General features: G+C 43.2%; 1 protein-coding gene across 3 annotated transcripts in view; it reads right to left on the bottom strand.

The window, feature by feature from the left end:
• Nucleotides 1-16,682, bottom strand: part of CDKL1 (cyclin dependent kinase like 1) — a 53,027-nt gene that overhangs the window by 22,722 nt on the left and 13,623 nt on the right. For all 3 annotated transcript variants that reach the window (XM_047079692.1, XM_047079693.1, XM_047079694.1), the window contains exon 2: nt 630-751. In XM_047079692.1, the coding sequence (XP_046935648.1) occupies nt 630-751 (122 nt within the window). The remainder of the gene's footprint in view (nt 1-629; nt 752-16,682) is intronic.

Genomic DNA, 16,682 nt, shown 5'->3' with positions numbered 1-16,682 from the left:
TCTTTTTTCAAACAAAAGCTCTGTCTGCTCACCAAGCCTTCCTGTAATGCACACAAAGCAGCTGCCCATGCCAGAAAGGGGTGTGTGATAAGGTCACCAGAGCCCCCAAGTCATGCCATCCTTCCCGGCCACAGCCACCCCAACATTCCTTTTTCACCTACACTTGCCTTAAGTGGGTTCTTGTCACCTGTAACCAAAGAATTCCTGACCAAGACACCAGACCAGACTCCCAGATCGCTTCAGCTGAAGTGTTAAATTTGTTTTCGCCTTAAGCCTCCTATTGGCCGTCGTCTTTGGACTCTTGCCTTCAATCTCTGAGTCCTTATACCTCCCTAGTCAGGCACGACTAACCAGTAATCTTCCTTTTCTTTCTTAGAGACCAAGAGGGCTTCTATGCACAGATAATATAACAAAGAAATGAAGTTCAACCTAATAATGCTGCTGCTTTCTTCATGAAAACAATTAGTTATGACCCGCTTCCCAGCCTTTTCAGTAACTCTTCTGCTGTCAGGCCCAGCAGCGGACTAAACCTGTTCTTGCCCGATCTGCAAAAGGGGCCATTGCTAATTTTCCCTCATGAATCCTGGCGTGTGGTGCCGTGTTTCATTTGTAAGGGATGGATCACTCACCCTCTTTGGTGTCTGTCCAACTCATGGAGAACGGTGTGGTCACAGTACTCAAACACCAGGTGAAGTTTCCGCTTCCTTCTGAAGACTTCGATAAGGTTAACCAGGTTGGGATGCTTGAGTTGCTGAAAACACAAAAAGCAAGGTGCTAAGCTGGGGCCGTGAAAGACCGCTTTCTCCAACTTTGATCCAATTAAAAGAGAGCTGTTTGTCCTTTGGGAACTTTCTTGTCTTGGACTGAAGGAGGCTGTAAACAGTATGATCTTACTTCTCTCGAGGAGCTGTTTGTCAGCGGCTTGTAAATAATTACAGCATAAGGGCACCTGGGTGGCTCAGTCGGTTAAGCCTCTGACTTTGGCTCAGGTCATGATCTCAGGGTTCATGAGTTCAAGCCCCACGTCAGGCTCTGTGCTGTCTGTGAGGAGCCTGCTTCAGATCCTCTATCCCCAGCTCTCTCTCAGCTCCTCCCCCACTTGTGCACTCTCTCTCTCAAAAATAAACATTAAAAAGAAATTAAAAATAAAAACAAAGTTATAAAAAAAAATGATTACAGCATAACCTAGGTGGTTGGTGAAGGCAAAGAGAGAGATGGGAAGGCCAGAAAAGAAAGGAGAATGAAAAAGAGGGGGCGATATTTAGTTAATGCAAGTTCATCTTCAGATGAGGATCAAATGTCCCTTCCTAAAGAGGTGTCTTTGGACCTCCCCAGGCTGGTTCAGTGTCCTTGTATGTCTCCTAGCCCCCCTGAACTATGTCTCCTTGGCAATCCTTTGGAATTACTAAGATCATTCATTTGATTAACATCCTCTGCTGTCAATAGATACAATATTCCATGAAAAGAAGAATCATGACCTCAGGATTCTCCTGTTGCCTCAAAACGATGTGGCTGTCCTCCCAGCCCAGGGCTTTGCACATAATAGATGGGGGGTGCCTGGGTGGCTCAGTCGGTTAAGCATAATAGACATTTGATAATTATTTGTGAAAGAAGGAGTAAATCATGTTTCCTAGCTTGATGAAACGTTTTAAGACAGAAAAATGATGTGCCTGAAGGTGTGCATGTAGAGGAAAAAAAAAAAAAAGTGGGGAATAGATATTGTGTTGCCAAAGATAAACCTTGCGCTTAGCTTCCTGGACGCTTCTGTCCATAATCCTGTCTGAACTACAACTAGGCAAACTAATAATTGTGAAGGGAGACACAGTGATTAACTTTCTCCAGGATGTGAAGGCCTCCAGGCACTGGTCTAAGAAACAAAAGAAGGAGCCATAAGGCTTCCTAAGGCCGGTCCTAGAAGCCAGGGGACACTACTGCCGCTTCATTCTAGAAGTCCAAGAAAACAAAGCACAAGGCTCAGTCCTGAAGAAGCCCGGGATGAAGTACCTCAGGCAGAGAGGCCCAGGTGTCCTCGCTGAGCTCATTCCCCAGCCGCCGCCAACTTAAATTCAGCTGCCTGAGTGAACCGGGCAAGACCGACTGAAGGAACCCTTCCCCAAGCCACAGAATTGTGAGAAATAAAACATCACTCTTTCTTGAAACTACTAAGTTTATGCCACAGTGGAGAACCTGTACCAGCTCACAGGGGGTCTTTTGAAACCACAGATGTGTAGGCCCCATGCCCAGAGACACTGAATTGGTCTTAGGGGTCAAGCATCTTGTTTTCTCTCAAAATTCTCCAGGTGATTCAAGAGGTAGCCAGAGGTATTAATCACGGATGAGCAGATACTTCATAAAAGGTAAAAAAGGTAGGAGAAAAAGTGAAGATCTTGAACTGCATGTGATATTTGTACGCGCAGTGAGAAGAGAAGCAGCCAGCAAGGGAAATACTAAACGAGACAGGTACTTTCTCGCTTTCTTTGTAAAATCCCTCTGTAACCATCAAGATATGAAATTCTTCCCGTAGATATTACACTTGGTAAAACAAAGCCACGATACTCTAAGGGCCATTAGTCCCAGGTGGGCCTTAGAACAGAGGGCCCTACAAACTATAAAATCTCTTATTTATGTTAACATACCTGGAAACGTTTAGCCTGAACTAACATTTTCCAGACAGAGTAGGGCAGATCTGACTGCTGTCTTGAACTAAAAAAAAAAACTGCACGGACTTAGATGTCTCAAACAGCAAACAATCAGCTCAAAGGGCCGAAACAGTAGCATTACGACATAATTAGCAGAAAGCAGGGGTTTTCTTTCAGGCTCTGAAAAATCGCTGTCCACAGGTCCAGACTTCAAATGTTAGATTCTTTTAATTTTCCATGTTCGATATGCAGTCCTCATTTATATCTCCAGCCAGCCTTTGAAGCACAAGTACAGATAGATCAATTGTACCCAAATGAATACCCAGACCTTCTCTGGATACCAAGACTGGTGCCCCCACCTTGTCATGTGCACATCTGCAGGGATTGTGGCAGGGTGCTGCTACCTCAGGATAAACCCCAAAGGTCCTCTCAGTCTGGCTTCTGCTTATGTCTCCAGCTTCATCTCTCATAACTTCCTCCCAAAGGCCCTCAACTTCACTCACTTCCCTGAAGGCTGGTGCTCCCTTTCCTCTCAGGACCTGCTCACCTGGCTCTCTCTCTGGAACACTCCCTTCATCCGGATGTCACTTTCTCTGTCTGGCTTCCTCCCCCGCAACCCTGATGCACCTAGTGGGCACTAACCAGGCACTGTAGTGCTGGAGCCCGAGCGTGGGTACCCCGTGAGAGGTGAAGGGCACTGTTACAACAGTATCCACTGAACCAAGGGGGACTAAACATATACTACACCCGTCTTTCTATTACTATACACCTTTGCAAAGCCAAAACCCTAGTAACTGTAAGATAGTCTCTTCAGATAACACGTAGATTCTTTCCAATTTGTGGCTGTTGTAAGTAAGGTTTTGGTGAACAAATTACTCACTGGTTGACCTTAACTTTGAATACATTCACTTCAGGCCTCAACCTCCATCAGTGAGAGCAGGAAGCTCAAGGGTTGCTGTGATAATGCCACACAAGGAGCACTGAACAGTGTCAGTTGAGTGCAGTAGCCTCTTCATGAAGGGTAACTGCTGATATTATTATTTGGAGTTAAATCTATTTTTACGTAGGATGATTTTCTCTACTCAGAGTATTCAACAGCTACTTATTGATTTTAGTGTGCATGAGATAAAGTCTTAAGGACATAGAGACAAAGTGAGTCACGCCCCTACCCTCCAAGAGCCTAGAATCTAAGAGGGAAAGGAGATACTGAACAAGTAATTACAGCTATGATAAATGCTACCAAAAGCAAGGCAAGGGTGCCTAGTTTGCGGATGGTGGGTGGTCCAGGGAAGATCTTGAGGAAGTTAGGTAGACACTATCTAGAGCACCAAAAATACAGCTTTATGGTTCTAAAGAAGGCCAAATTGCTTTCCAAAAGGATCACAGATATTTACACCTAGGTCAGGAGCATGAGAGTACTTTTTACCATACATTGGCCAGCTATATATATAGATCTATAGTTATATATAGATAGCTACATATAAATTTATCTATAGATATAGATAGACAAACAGATAGGGACTTAGACATTTAAGATTTGTGATATATATCATCAAATTGCTTCTAGCAAGACAGGTCATATGGCTTTTAAACCACCTGTCTCTCCTAACTCCCCCCACGAGATAATCTGCATATAACTGAAAATGGGTAATAAATTGTTTCTCCACTTATTTTAAGAACAAGTTTAATTTAGAAAAATTGATTGCTAAGACTAAATTCTGACTGGGACTTTTAAATATTAAATACTTTAAACTAAATTATTAACGGTCTCTAGGTTGCCAGGATTCTGGGTGATCAGAAAACATTCCAGAGCAGCAGATATTTTAAAATCATTCCCTGTCCTGGCTGTGTTCATTTATTCAACAAAGATCCACAGAGCACCTGCTTCATCTCAGACACTGTTCTAGGCACTAGAGGCACACTGGTCAAAGGGGACAGGAGACTCAGGCATTAAACAAAGAAGTGTCACGAAGAGCTCCACATATACAAGGGATTAGGCTACCTCAGAGAAACTGTCCCTGAGTAAGTGGCCTTGAGCTGAGTCCTGGAGGGAGAGAAAGGTCTGACCAGACCAAAGTCAGGAGGGGTGGTAGAGGCAGTGGTGATGGCTGCATGCCACTGTGAATGCCCTAACATCACCGGACTAAACACTTAAAAATGGTTAAAATGGTAAAATTTATGTTCTGTGTAACTTACCACAATAAACAAAAACAAAAACAAAAAACAAAAACACTCAAGACGATGTCAAAAGACACATAATTGGCAGGGAAATGTGTGTCATGACAAATAAAGGGTGATAGCCCTTCTATTACAAAGATACTTCATGTATTATGAAGAAAAAGACACCTATGCAGGGAAATGGGCAAAAGATATAAGTAGGTAATACACAGAAGAGGAAATACAAATGATCCAAGAGACATGGAAAGATACTCAATCTCACTAGTAGTCAGAGAAAGGCAAACCAGAGCAACAAGGTAAGGCGACTCAGGTTCCTAACAGGTAAACATTTCACAAACTCCTAACATCCAGTGCTTCCAAGGATATAGGGAAACAGATCTTCTCATACTTGGTTGGTTAGACTTTTTGGAAAAGTTACGAGCAGTATTTATTAAAACAATATACCCAAAACACGTGGGCAAAAGATCTGAGCAGATACCTCACCAAAGAAGAGATACAGATGGGAAATAAGCATATGAAAAGATGATCAACATATTTTCACTGGGGAATTGCAAATTACAAAAATAATGAGACACCGGAGTGCCTGGGTGGCTCAGTGGGTTAAGCATCCAACTTCAGCTCAGGTCATGATCTCAAGGTCCATGAGTTTGAGCCCTGTGTCGGGCTCTGTGCTGACAGCTCGGAGCCTGGAGGCTGCTTCAGATTCTGTGTCTCCCTCTCTTTCTGCCCCTCCCCCCACTCATACTCTGTCTCTGTCTCTGTCTCTCTCTCTCTCTCTCTCTCAAAAATAAATAAACATTGGGGCCCCTGGGTGGCTCAGTCCATTGAGCGTCTGACTTTGGCTCAGGTCATGATCTCACGGTTTGTGGGTTTGAGCCCCACGTCAGGCTCTGTGCTGACTGCTCAGAACCTGGAGACTGCTTCGGATTCTGTGTGTGTGTGTGTCTCTCTCTCTCTTTCTCTCTCTCTCTCTCTCTCTCTCTCTCACTGCCCCTCCCCCACTCATGATCTGTCTCTCTCAAAAATAAATGAATGTAAAAAAGTTTTTTAAAATATTTTTAAAAATTTAAAAATAAATAAAAAAAATAATGAGCTACCATTACACACCTATTAGAATGGTTAAAATCCAAAAACAGCTGAGGACACCAAATACTGATGACAATACTGAGCAACAGAACTCTCATTCACTGCTGGTGGGAATGCAAGATGGGGCAGCCACTTTGGAAGCCAGTTTGGTAGTTTCTCACAAAGCTAAACATAGTTGTACTATATGATCCAGCAGTCACACCCCTAGGTATTTACCCAAATCATTTGAAAATTTATGTCACATAAAAAGCTGCACACAGGGGGACCCGGGTGCCTCAGTCGGTTGAGCATCCAACTCTTCATTTCAGCTCAGGTCATGATCCCAGGGTGGTGGGATTGAGCTCCATGTGGGGCTCCATGCAGAGTGGAAGCCTGCTTAGGATTCTCCCTTTCTCTCCCTCTGCCCCTCCCCACCTCAGTTCATGCATGTGTGTGCACTCTCTCTCTTTTCCTCTAAAATAAAAATTTTTTAAAAAACACACAAATGTTTATGATGGCTTTATTTATAATCACCATAAATTGGAAGCAAATGGTCTTCCTATAGGCAAAAGGATAAAAGATTGTGCTCTATCCACAGTGGAGTGGGATATTCATCAGAGATAAAAAGAAATGAGCTATCAAGTCATGACAAGACATGTATAAAATTTAAATGCATATTAAGTGAAAGAAGCCAGTTTGGAAAGACTACATATTGTATGATTCCAATTATATGACATTCCAGCAAAAGCAAAACTATGGAGACAGTAAAAAGATCAGTGATTGCCAGGAGTTCAGGGGACACGGGGGGAAATACAAGGTGAAACAGGATTTTTAGGTCAGTAAAATTATTCTGCATGATACTGTATTGGAAGATATGTGACATTATGCATTTGTCCAAACCCACAGAATGTTACGGCACCAAGAGTGAACCTTAATGTATGCAAATTTTAAAAAATCATTTAGGAGGTTGGGGAATCCTATGTTAGAATGCAGAATCTAATAACAAAAAAATCTACCTGTATTACTAATGTATGAAACAACTTCAGTGGCAGTGGGGGTGGGGGCGAGGGGAGTAACTTTGGAGGTGGTTAGAGTCTGTAAGACTAAAGGCAAAAGGAACTACACATAAAAGTATCAATAAGGTACTCTTAGTGATAAAGTTGTTTCTCAGGGGAATAGGAATTGACAATTCTGGTTTGTTTGTTTTTTATGTCTATTTATATTGAGAGAGAGAGTGCATATGTGCGCGCCAGTAGGGGAGGGGCAGAGGGAGTGAGAGAGAGAGAGAATCCCAAGCAGACTCCACACTGTCAGGGCAAAGCCAAAAGGCCAACCGCAGAGCTCCATGTCATGAACTGTGAGGTCATGACCTGAGCCCAAATCAAGAGTCAGGCGCTTAACCCACTGAGCCATCCAGGCACCCCGGAATTGACAATTCTAATAACATTATACACTGAATTAAACAAGTAAATGAATGCTGGATAATGAAAACCAGTTTCCCCTGTTGGCACAGGGTTAATGATAAGCAAGGAGAAGAGGCTAGTGTAATCCATGATCTGCTCCATCCATGGGTTAGAGTTGGAGACATCAGCAGGAACTCATGTTTAGCTTAGTATTGATACAGGTGGTTACATACAGGAATAACTACAGGTACGTCTATACGCACAGGTTAGTATACACACACATATTTCCTTGCTCTGTCAGCTGAGAGAGCCTAGAAGCAACCACACCCTAGCAGCAAGAAGTACACATGGAGCCCAGATCTTGGTTTCTAATACCATTCATTCTCCAGCAGAAGGAACCAGAGTTCCTCAGAGAAAATGGATAATTCTAGATAAGGCATGAGAAATACAAGATGAGGCTGGGGCATCTTATAGTGCCATCAAGGAAAGTGCTAGGACAAAACAAACACTAACACTGCATTGATGGGGATATGTCATAGCGACACAAATATCCATGAGTCTCTACTAACATAAATAAATGACTGATTGAATGAGTGAATGAATGAATGATTAGGGGAGAATAAGTAAGTCTATGTACAGGAATTCCAAGTAATTTATGTAGATACTCTCTGCATGATCATCTCAATTTTTCTGGAAATCTAAAACTGTTCTAAAAAATAAAGTTTATGGAAATACACGCACATCACCTATCTTACCCAGCACACCACTTCCAGAAATATACCTTACATAAATAAAAGCCCATTGTATAAAAATATATGTACAGGGGTATTTATTGCAGCATTATTTGTAAAAGCAAAAAATTAAAACAACGCCAACATCTTTTATTAAAGAGGATGGTAAAATAAATTGTGGTACATTCAAAGCATGAAATACTGAATACTTTGTAATGGTTAAAAAGAACAAAATTAACATGGGTCTATCTACTGGCCCAATGACAATGATGGAATGTTGAATAAAGAAGGCAAGTCACTGAATGATTTTATAAAAATATATGAAAATAGAAACTACTGAATAATTTCATTAAAAATATATAAAAATAGGGGCACCTACGTGCACCTGGGTGGTTCAGTCAGTTCAATGTCTGACTCTTGGTTTCTGCTCAGGTTTGTGGGTTCAAACCCTGTGTCGGGCTCTACGATCCCAGTGCACAGCCTGCTTTGGATTCTCTTTCTCCGTCTCTCTCTGCCCCTTTCCTGCGCTCTCTCTCTGCCAAAAATAAATAAACTGAAAAAAAAATTGGGGCAGCTAGGTGGCTCAGGTCATGATTTCACAGTTTGTGCATTCAAGTCCCACACTGGGCTTTGCGCTGTCCATGTGGAGCTTGGGATTCTCTTTTCCTCTTCCTCTGCCCCTCCCCCACTCATAATTTAAATATATATATTTATGTATAATATTGTATATTATAAATTAATGTATATTTTTACATATATATGTATGTATTCAAATAGGGTGGGGGAGATGCGAGAAATAGGTGAAGGGGATTAGGAGGTACAAACTTCCAGTTATAAAATACATAAGTCACAGGATGAAAATTACAGCAGAAGGAAGACAGTCAATAAGACTGTAAAAACATTATATGGTGACAGATGGTGACTATACTTATCATGGTGAGCACTGAGTCATGTATGGAATTGTTGAATCACTACATTGTGCACCTGAAACTAATATAACATGGTATTTCAACTATACTTCAGTAATAAAAATTTTAAAAATATGTAGGAAAATAGGAAGTAATCCAAAAATATGAAAAAGTTCTATTTTCATATATTCATTTTTATATATTATTACTCAAAAACCTATGCTGAGCCCTACTTTGTGCTGGACATTACTGTAAGCTCTGAGATTACCATACTTAACATGGCTAAGAAAAATCTCTGCTCTCAGGGAGCTTATAGTTGAGTACCCTGGATGGTGATAAATTTTACGGAAAGAAAGAAAGAAGGTATGGGGCACAGTAGTAGCATGGTGGGGGATACAATTTAAAACAGGGTGATCAGGGAAGACTTCAGGGCAAAGGTGACAAATTAAAAAAAGATCTGAAGAAGGTACAAGCCATGGAGATGGCCAGAAACATGTTCCAGGCAGAAGGATCTACCATTCCAATGGGTCTCACTCCTGCCTGGAGTATTTCGAACAGCAAGGTCAGTGTCAGCCCATCTTCTAATTTAACTGTTGCTGCAGCAACCAGCTTCATGTGGATGTATCCAACAGGCCCTCATCTCAGCTACATTCTGTATCTTTTGCCTTCTGCCCCAGGGCTTCTGGGGTGCTGAGGTACAGGATGCTGGTGGGTGACTCAAACTTGCAGCAGTTAACATTCCATGGGGGAACCCTTGACCAAGGGGGCCAGGAAGTGGTAGGTATATGCTTATCTCTTCAGTCCTCCATGGGGGAACCCTTGAGCAAGGGGGACAGGAAGTGGTAGCTATATGCTTATCTCTTCAGTCCTCTGGCTCCTTACAGAGACCTGGCAGGTTGAGTCCCTGTTGTCTCTTTCATTGCTTTTCCCTCCTTCCCCATTTCCCTCTCCCCTGTCCCTTACTCCTGCTCCCTGGTATTACTTCCCCCAAATAAACTACGAACGTGCAATCCCTGATCTCAGACTTGACTTTATAGGAGGTGCACAGGCTGAGATAGTTGGTACTAGAAGTGGCCGTAGCTAGCGGATCTTCAGAATGGGATTCTGGAACTGGATCCATCCACCAGGCAGATGGCAACAGGGACCCCACTGCTGGTGGTAAGTGAGGTGAGAGGAAGCCCTGGGGAACTGCCTCAACATAATTAGTAAGGCTGTTGTCAGGAGTGGTTTTGAAGGCAGTGCGGTTGGCTCATACAATAGCAGCGGCTGGTGAGTGGTATGGGCTAACGGTAATTACAGGGTTATTGAGAGAGCTGGCTTTTGTTAACACCTTCAGGTCGTTGAAGGAAAAAAAAGAGAATGACAGGTTTGGGTTAGCCACCAGCAAACTGTGAGAATCAGAAGGCCTCTATGTAGTATTTAAAGAGACATTTATCTCCTGCGGACACAGGACAGATGGTGCTAAAATCAGGCTTAGGACTTAAGAACAGCAGAGATACAAAGGAGACGATGTACAGCTTCAACGGGTCTCTTATGCCAAAGGCAAGGCTCTGGTGAGAAAAGAGAGGGGCGCTGAGATCTGGAATAGAGACACTTAGGGTAATGAGCCTGAGAATCTTAAATTCTCAAATTGCCCTGAACCCTCTGGGCTGGGAGAAACAGCTTCTGCTCTTTTGCCAAAGGTGAAACACTTCCTCTCATACAGAGACTGTGGGAATACCAGAAATATCACTGAGGCAGGTGTCTTCTTGGGAGGATGATGCATGTCCTCCTTAGATTCTATCCCCACTCTTCCCAGGGCCACAGACCTGTGTAACTAGGATGCAGCTGGAGCAGAGCTCAAGCAGGGAAAGGTGGCTCTTGATCCAGGAGGAAATAACTGAAAGCGTTACAAGACCTGGCTGGTAAGTACGGCAGAAATCTTGGGGCCTTCGACCATGGCAGTGGTGACATATAAGGCTGGAGAGGGAAATTCACTGATATGGGAGCACTGTCCTGTGACTTGGGACTTATTTCCTGACAAGGACACCTGGAGACAGTCTTTCCTTCCTCCACTAACGCAGTATAGAAGGCACAGGCAAGGAGGTCACTGGTATCTTTGAGAAGCTCAGTGGCAGCCATCCTCTCTCGGCTGGAGATGCTCCCATGGAACTAGGCCCTCTGGTACCATTATGGGAAGCGAGGCCCGATGCTTCCCGAAATCTGTGCTGATGCCCAGATAAAAACTAACCATGGTGTTCTTATAAGTGAAATAGAAGAGCGGCTGGCAGGTGTGTTACTTGACTTGTGTTACCAGAAACAATTGAGAAATGACAAACAGAAGGTTGCCCGTCAGAATGGAAAACTACAGTTTCTCACCCAGTTTCTAGATCTAAGTCGGTGTGTACCAAAGTGCTGTTGATTGAGTCCTGTGCCGAGGGATCCTGCAATGCCACCACAAGTATTTCTCAATCCTTTCCCAAAGGGATCTGTGGCTGTTTACCAGAGTAACAGGGGAAAGGGAAATACTCAGACCTTTCAAGGGCTGTGGCTAGCTGCAAAGTCTGAGCTGGCACTGACATCTGGGGATCCAAAATGCTGTCATGGCCCCAGCTTCGAGTAATGGCTCACAGTGGGGCCTATTGGGTCCACAGTTCTGCCCTTGAGGTTATTTCCTCCACTTCCAAGTGCATAATAAGGATGGATACACTAGTAGTTCACAAACCTTCACACTGGTTTCACAACCAGTTGGGAGTAAGAGGCAATATGGCAGAAAGGGCCAAAGAGAAGGCCTTGAAATTGCACACACTCCCCAACCCAATCCTGGCCAAAAGAGGAAATCGGAACAAACCACATCCCAAAAGGAAATGATGGATTAGCACCATCAAAGACGTAAAGGATGCAGGGGTGGCAGTCCGCATCATAATCCCACTCAATTCACCTGGTAGACTACTATAAACTCAACCAAGTCATACCTCCAAATGCAGGTGCTGGGCCAGACGTGGTATCTCTCCTGGAAGAGATCTACACAGTCTCTGGCACCTGACATGCAATTCATCAGATCATGCATTCATCATTGATCTGATAAGTGTATTCTTCCCAATCCCTATCAGTAAGGAGGATCAAAAGCAGTTCATTTTTTGTGGAACAGACAGCAGTCCACATTCACTATTTTGCCCAAGGCCTAGGTTAACTCTTCTGCTCTGTGTTACAATAGAGTCTAAAGGGACTTTGATCATCTTGACATTCCACAGAATATCATGCTGGTCTACCGTATTCATGACTTCAAGTTAAATGGACCTTCTGGTGAGCAGGAAATGACAAGTATTCTGAATGCCCAATTAATGCCAGAGGGTGGCAGAAACGTTCATGGGTATGTCATGGGTTAACGTTCTAGGGGTCCAAAGGCCTGGGGCATGCTGAGACATCCACTCTAAAGGACAAATTGTTGCACCTTGTATTGCCCACCACTAAAACAAGGCATTGCACTAGGTGGGTCTCTTTAGATTCGGGAGGCAGCATATCTTAAACATGTGCACCACGGACTAGCTCTTGGGAATACTGCTCTCGTTCACCAGGTAATCAGGAAGGCTGCCAATACTGAGTAGGACCCAAGATAGAACTTTACAGCACATCAAAGCTACCGTACCACTCAGGTCATATGAGTCAGTACATCCAGACAAGATCGGGTGTGTTCAGGGCACTGTGGCCATAGACGTGAGTCAGTATATCCAATCACGCTAGTGCTGTCTAGCCTCTGGTGTGTCACGAGCCCTAATGGAGACTGAGCACCTGACCACGAGACATCGAGTGATTATGTGCCCAAGAGCTGCCAGAGCTGCCCGCTGTGAAGTGGGTAACAGAGACCCATCCCATAAGATTGCACGGAGGCAGCAGCAGTACTCTATGCTGTGACAACGATACATGTGTGATCAGGCTCAAGCAGGTCTGGAGGGAACGGGCAAGACAAAAAGAGGTGGTCAATTCTCCCATGCCATCTATTTTATTGTACTGTCACCTCTCCTTCAACGTACATACATGGTTTAATGGGAGTTTCCAGGTAATGGGAGAAAAACCTCAAGTCCAACTCACAGATGGCTCAGCTCAGTATGCTGGCCCTACCTGAAAATGAACTGCCACCAGGAGGGGCCTTGAAGGACAATGGTGAAAGGGCATCCTTCCACCGAACATAGCTTCAAGTGGTGCACTCAATGGCTCACTTTGTATGAAGGTAGAAAGGACCTGAGATATATATGGACCCGTGGGTAGAGGCAGATAGCTTTCTAGTTGACTAAGAGTATGGAAGGGACAAGGCTGAAAGGTCATTTGGAGAAGAGGCATAAATTGCACTTGTGGGAGTGAGCACAGACCTTGAGGATCTTTGGGCTTCACACTAATGCCCACCAGAGAGCATCTACTACAGAAAACTCACTGAGAAACCTGGCAGATGTATTTCTGGTGGGGGTGAGCCTGCTCCGTTCTTGGCCACCCCAGTGCCTGTGTAACTGACCCATGAACACAGTGGTCATGGCTGCAGAAATGGTGGTTATGAATGGCCCCAAAGCACGGCCCCCTCTCTGCAAGGCTGATCTGGCTACTGCTGCTACTGAGTTACCCAACCTGACAGCAGAAACGACTGATACTGAGGCGCAGAGGTGCGCTGTCCTTTAAGGACAGTGGCTGCTATGTGGAGGGGATAGTGATTTGTCCTCACTGGAATTGATACTAGCTTTAATGTTTTATTTATTTTTGTTTATTTTATTTTTGAGAGACAGAGAGAGACAGAGCGTGAGTGGGGGAGGGCCAGAGACAGAAGGGGACACAGAATCTGAAGCAGGCTCCAGACTCCTTGCTGACAGTGGGGCTCAAACTCACAAACCATGAGATCATGACCTGAGCTGAAGTCCGACGCTTAACTGACTTAGCCACCCAGGTGCCCTGATACTAACTAAAAAAAAAATGTTTTTAATGTTTTCTTTTATTTTTTGAGAGACAAAGAGAGACAGAGTGCAAGTGAGGTAGGATCAGAGAGGAGAGAGAGACACAGAATCCAAAGCAGGCTCCAGGCTCTGAGCTGTGAGCACAGAGCCTGATGCAGGGTTCGAACCCACAAACGTAAGATCATGTCCTGAGCCGAAGTTGGACATTCAACTGACTGAGCCAACCAGGCGCCCCCCCGCTCCCCAATACTAACTTTAGAGACGAGTTTTGCCTTTCCTTCCTACACCACAATCCAAGGGCTTAGAGAAAGCCTGCCTTACTGGCATGGAAATTCACATAACATCAGACCAAGAGGCCCATTTTTATAGCAAAGGAGACATGACAGTTAGCACATGGCCATGGGATCCACTAGTTCTGCTATATACCTCATCAACTACAACTAACCAGCCTAATGGAAGATGGAATTCGTACCTCAGCCCTTCAGGGGTATCTGCACTGACCCACATGGTGCTGTGTCTTCAGTGGCTGATCCACTCTGGCTAATTCCCAGTGGGTCTGGGAACCAGGAGCAGAAATAGGACTGGACTCTCTATCATCACTCCTAATGATCTACTTGTGGAAATCATGCTTCCTATTCCCAATATTCTCTCAAATTTGCAGAGCTCTATGTTTACATTATTGACTGAATGTCTATTAAGAGGTGATTAGTTAAATAAACTATAGGACTTTATATTGCATTCAAATGATAAAACAATATGCAGTTGCTAAAAAGAATAAAGCATATCCGTATGTGTTGACTTAGAAAGATGTCCAAGATACAGTGTTAAGTGTAAAACAGAAATTACAGAATGTATACACTATATGATAGTATTTGTATGTATTTTTTAAAAAGAAATATATGTCTTTGTACAAGCACAGAAATCCTCTGGGGTAATGCCAGAGAGAGAGGGTAAAGTCAATTTCCTTTTCACTTTACATTCTTCTATACCTTCAGTTTTTTCTTACATGAGCATATATTACTTCATCATACAAATGGTTTTAAAAAGATTTAGGGGTGCCTGGGTGTCTCAGTTGGTTAAGCATCTGGCTCTTGATTTTGGTTCAGGTCATGATCTCATGGTTTGTGAGTTCGAGCCCCACATCAAGCTCTGCGCTGACTGTGCACAGCCTGCCTAGGATTGTCTCTCTCCCTCTCTCTGCACTACCCATGTTCCTTCTCTTTCTCTTTCTCACAAAATAAGTAAAATAAACTTTAAAAAGTAAAATTAAATTAAATTTTAAAAAATAAAAAGATTTATGTGTCTTCACTGTATTATAAAACCAAAATAAATATTTTGAAGTTAGTTTCAGAGAGTTAATACACCACCTTTGGGGGGAAAAAAGCTATTTTCATTCTTTAAAAGGCTATTTAGGGGCGCCTGGGTGGCTCAGTTGGTTAAGCGGCCGACTTCAGCTCAGGTCACGATCTCGCAGTCCGTGAGTTTGAGCCCCGCGTCGGGCTCTGGGCTGATGGCTCAGAGCCTGGAGCCTGCTTCCGATTCTGTGTCTCCCTCTCTCTCTGCCCTCCCCCATTCATGCTCTGTCTCTCTGTCTCAAAAATAAATAAACATTAGGGGCGCCTGGGTGGCGCAGTCGGTTGAGCGTCCGACTTCAGCCAGGTCATGATCTCGCGGTCCGTGAGTTCGAGCCCCGCGTCAGGCTCTGGGCTGATGGCTCAGAGCCTGGAGCCTGTTTCCGATTCTGTGTCTCCCTCTCTCTCTGCCCCTCCCCCGTTCATGCTCTGTCTCTCTCTGTCCCAAAAATAAATAAACGTTGAAAAAAAAAAAATTTAAAAAAAAAAAATAAATAAATAAACATTAAAAAATTTTTTTTAAATAAAATAAAATAAAATAAAATAAAATAAAATAAAATAAAATAAAAGGCTATTTAATTACTACCACCATCTCCAGCCAAGAGGAAAATATTCTTTACCCCTCACGGTGTGGCTGAGGAATCATTCTTTAACGCTTTTGCTAAAGGAAAGCTGTCTTCATCTCGTATTTCTTCCAAATGCCACGGTAGATACCCTGGCTAATGTTTTGTTTTGGGGACGAGTAGAGAAGGAAAGGGTGTGACATATGAAGCAGGAAAGTATTGAAAAAGCTGGAATCACAAGTGGAGAGGTGGGGAGGGGCTTGATGTGTATTTATTTTAAGTTTCCTGTAGACAACGTGGACAGAACAGGGTATGCCAGGCTGGTCATGAAATCTCTTCTGGATTCTTCCCAGCACAGTCTAAGGATGTGCACAGTGGATGTTCGATTTGGTTTGTTGACTAATAAAGTGTATGAAAAGTTCCAGAAAAGAAGCAATAGTGCAAATGGGGTCAAAATGAAAGTTAACAATGGCATAGCCAAAAATTAAAGCAGCAATGTACTGATAGTTAAAAACAAATTATTTCTTTGGTTTATACACAGGTTGATAGCTTCCACCAGTTTAGAAAGTCACCTTTCTAAACAAAAAGAGGAATTGAGTTCAAAGTTTTCAACCAGGCAATTCTATCCAATAGCATTTTTACTACAGTGCTTTTAAAGTTACTAAGTAATCAAGAAGGCTAATAATTAGCAAGAACATATGCCTGTGAAAGCAAATTTGTGGCTAAGACATCAATCCTGCCAAATAAAAAGGTGAAGTAAAACAGTAAAAAAATTTAAACGGAAATGAAAGACAAGCCTAGCCCATTAAAAAAATTTTCCATTCTGTATAAAAAGTACTACCTCCTAGTATGGTTTCACTGTTCTATAATGACTGTATGTAACACAGACTGTCTACTTATAAATTTTTTATTTGCTGAAAATAA

The sequence above is a fragment of the Lynx rufus genome, unplaced genomic scaffold (assembly GCF_022079265.1).
Source record: "Lynx rufus isolate CCGP_SWC_20201006 ecotype Redwood Valley unplaced genomic scaffold, mLynRuf1.p SCAF_17, whole genome shotgun sequence".
Taxonomy (NCBI): Eukaryota; Metazoa; Chordata; class Mammalia; order Carnivora; family Felidae; genus Lynx; species Lynx rufus.
This window is presented reverse-complemented; position numbering and strand designations above follow the sequence as displayed.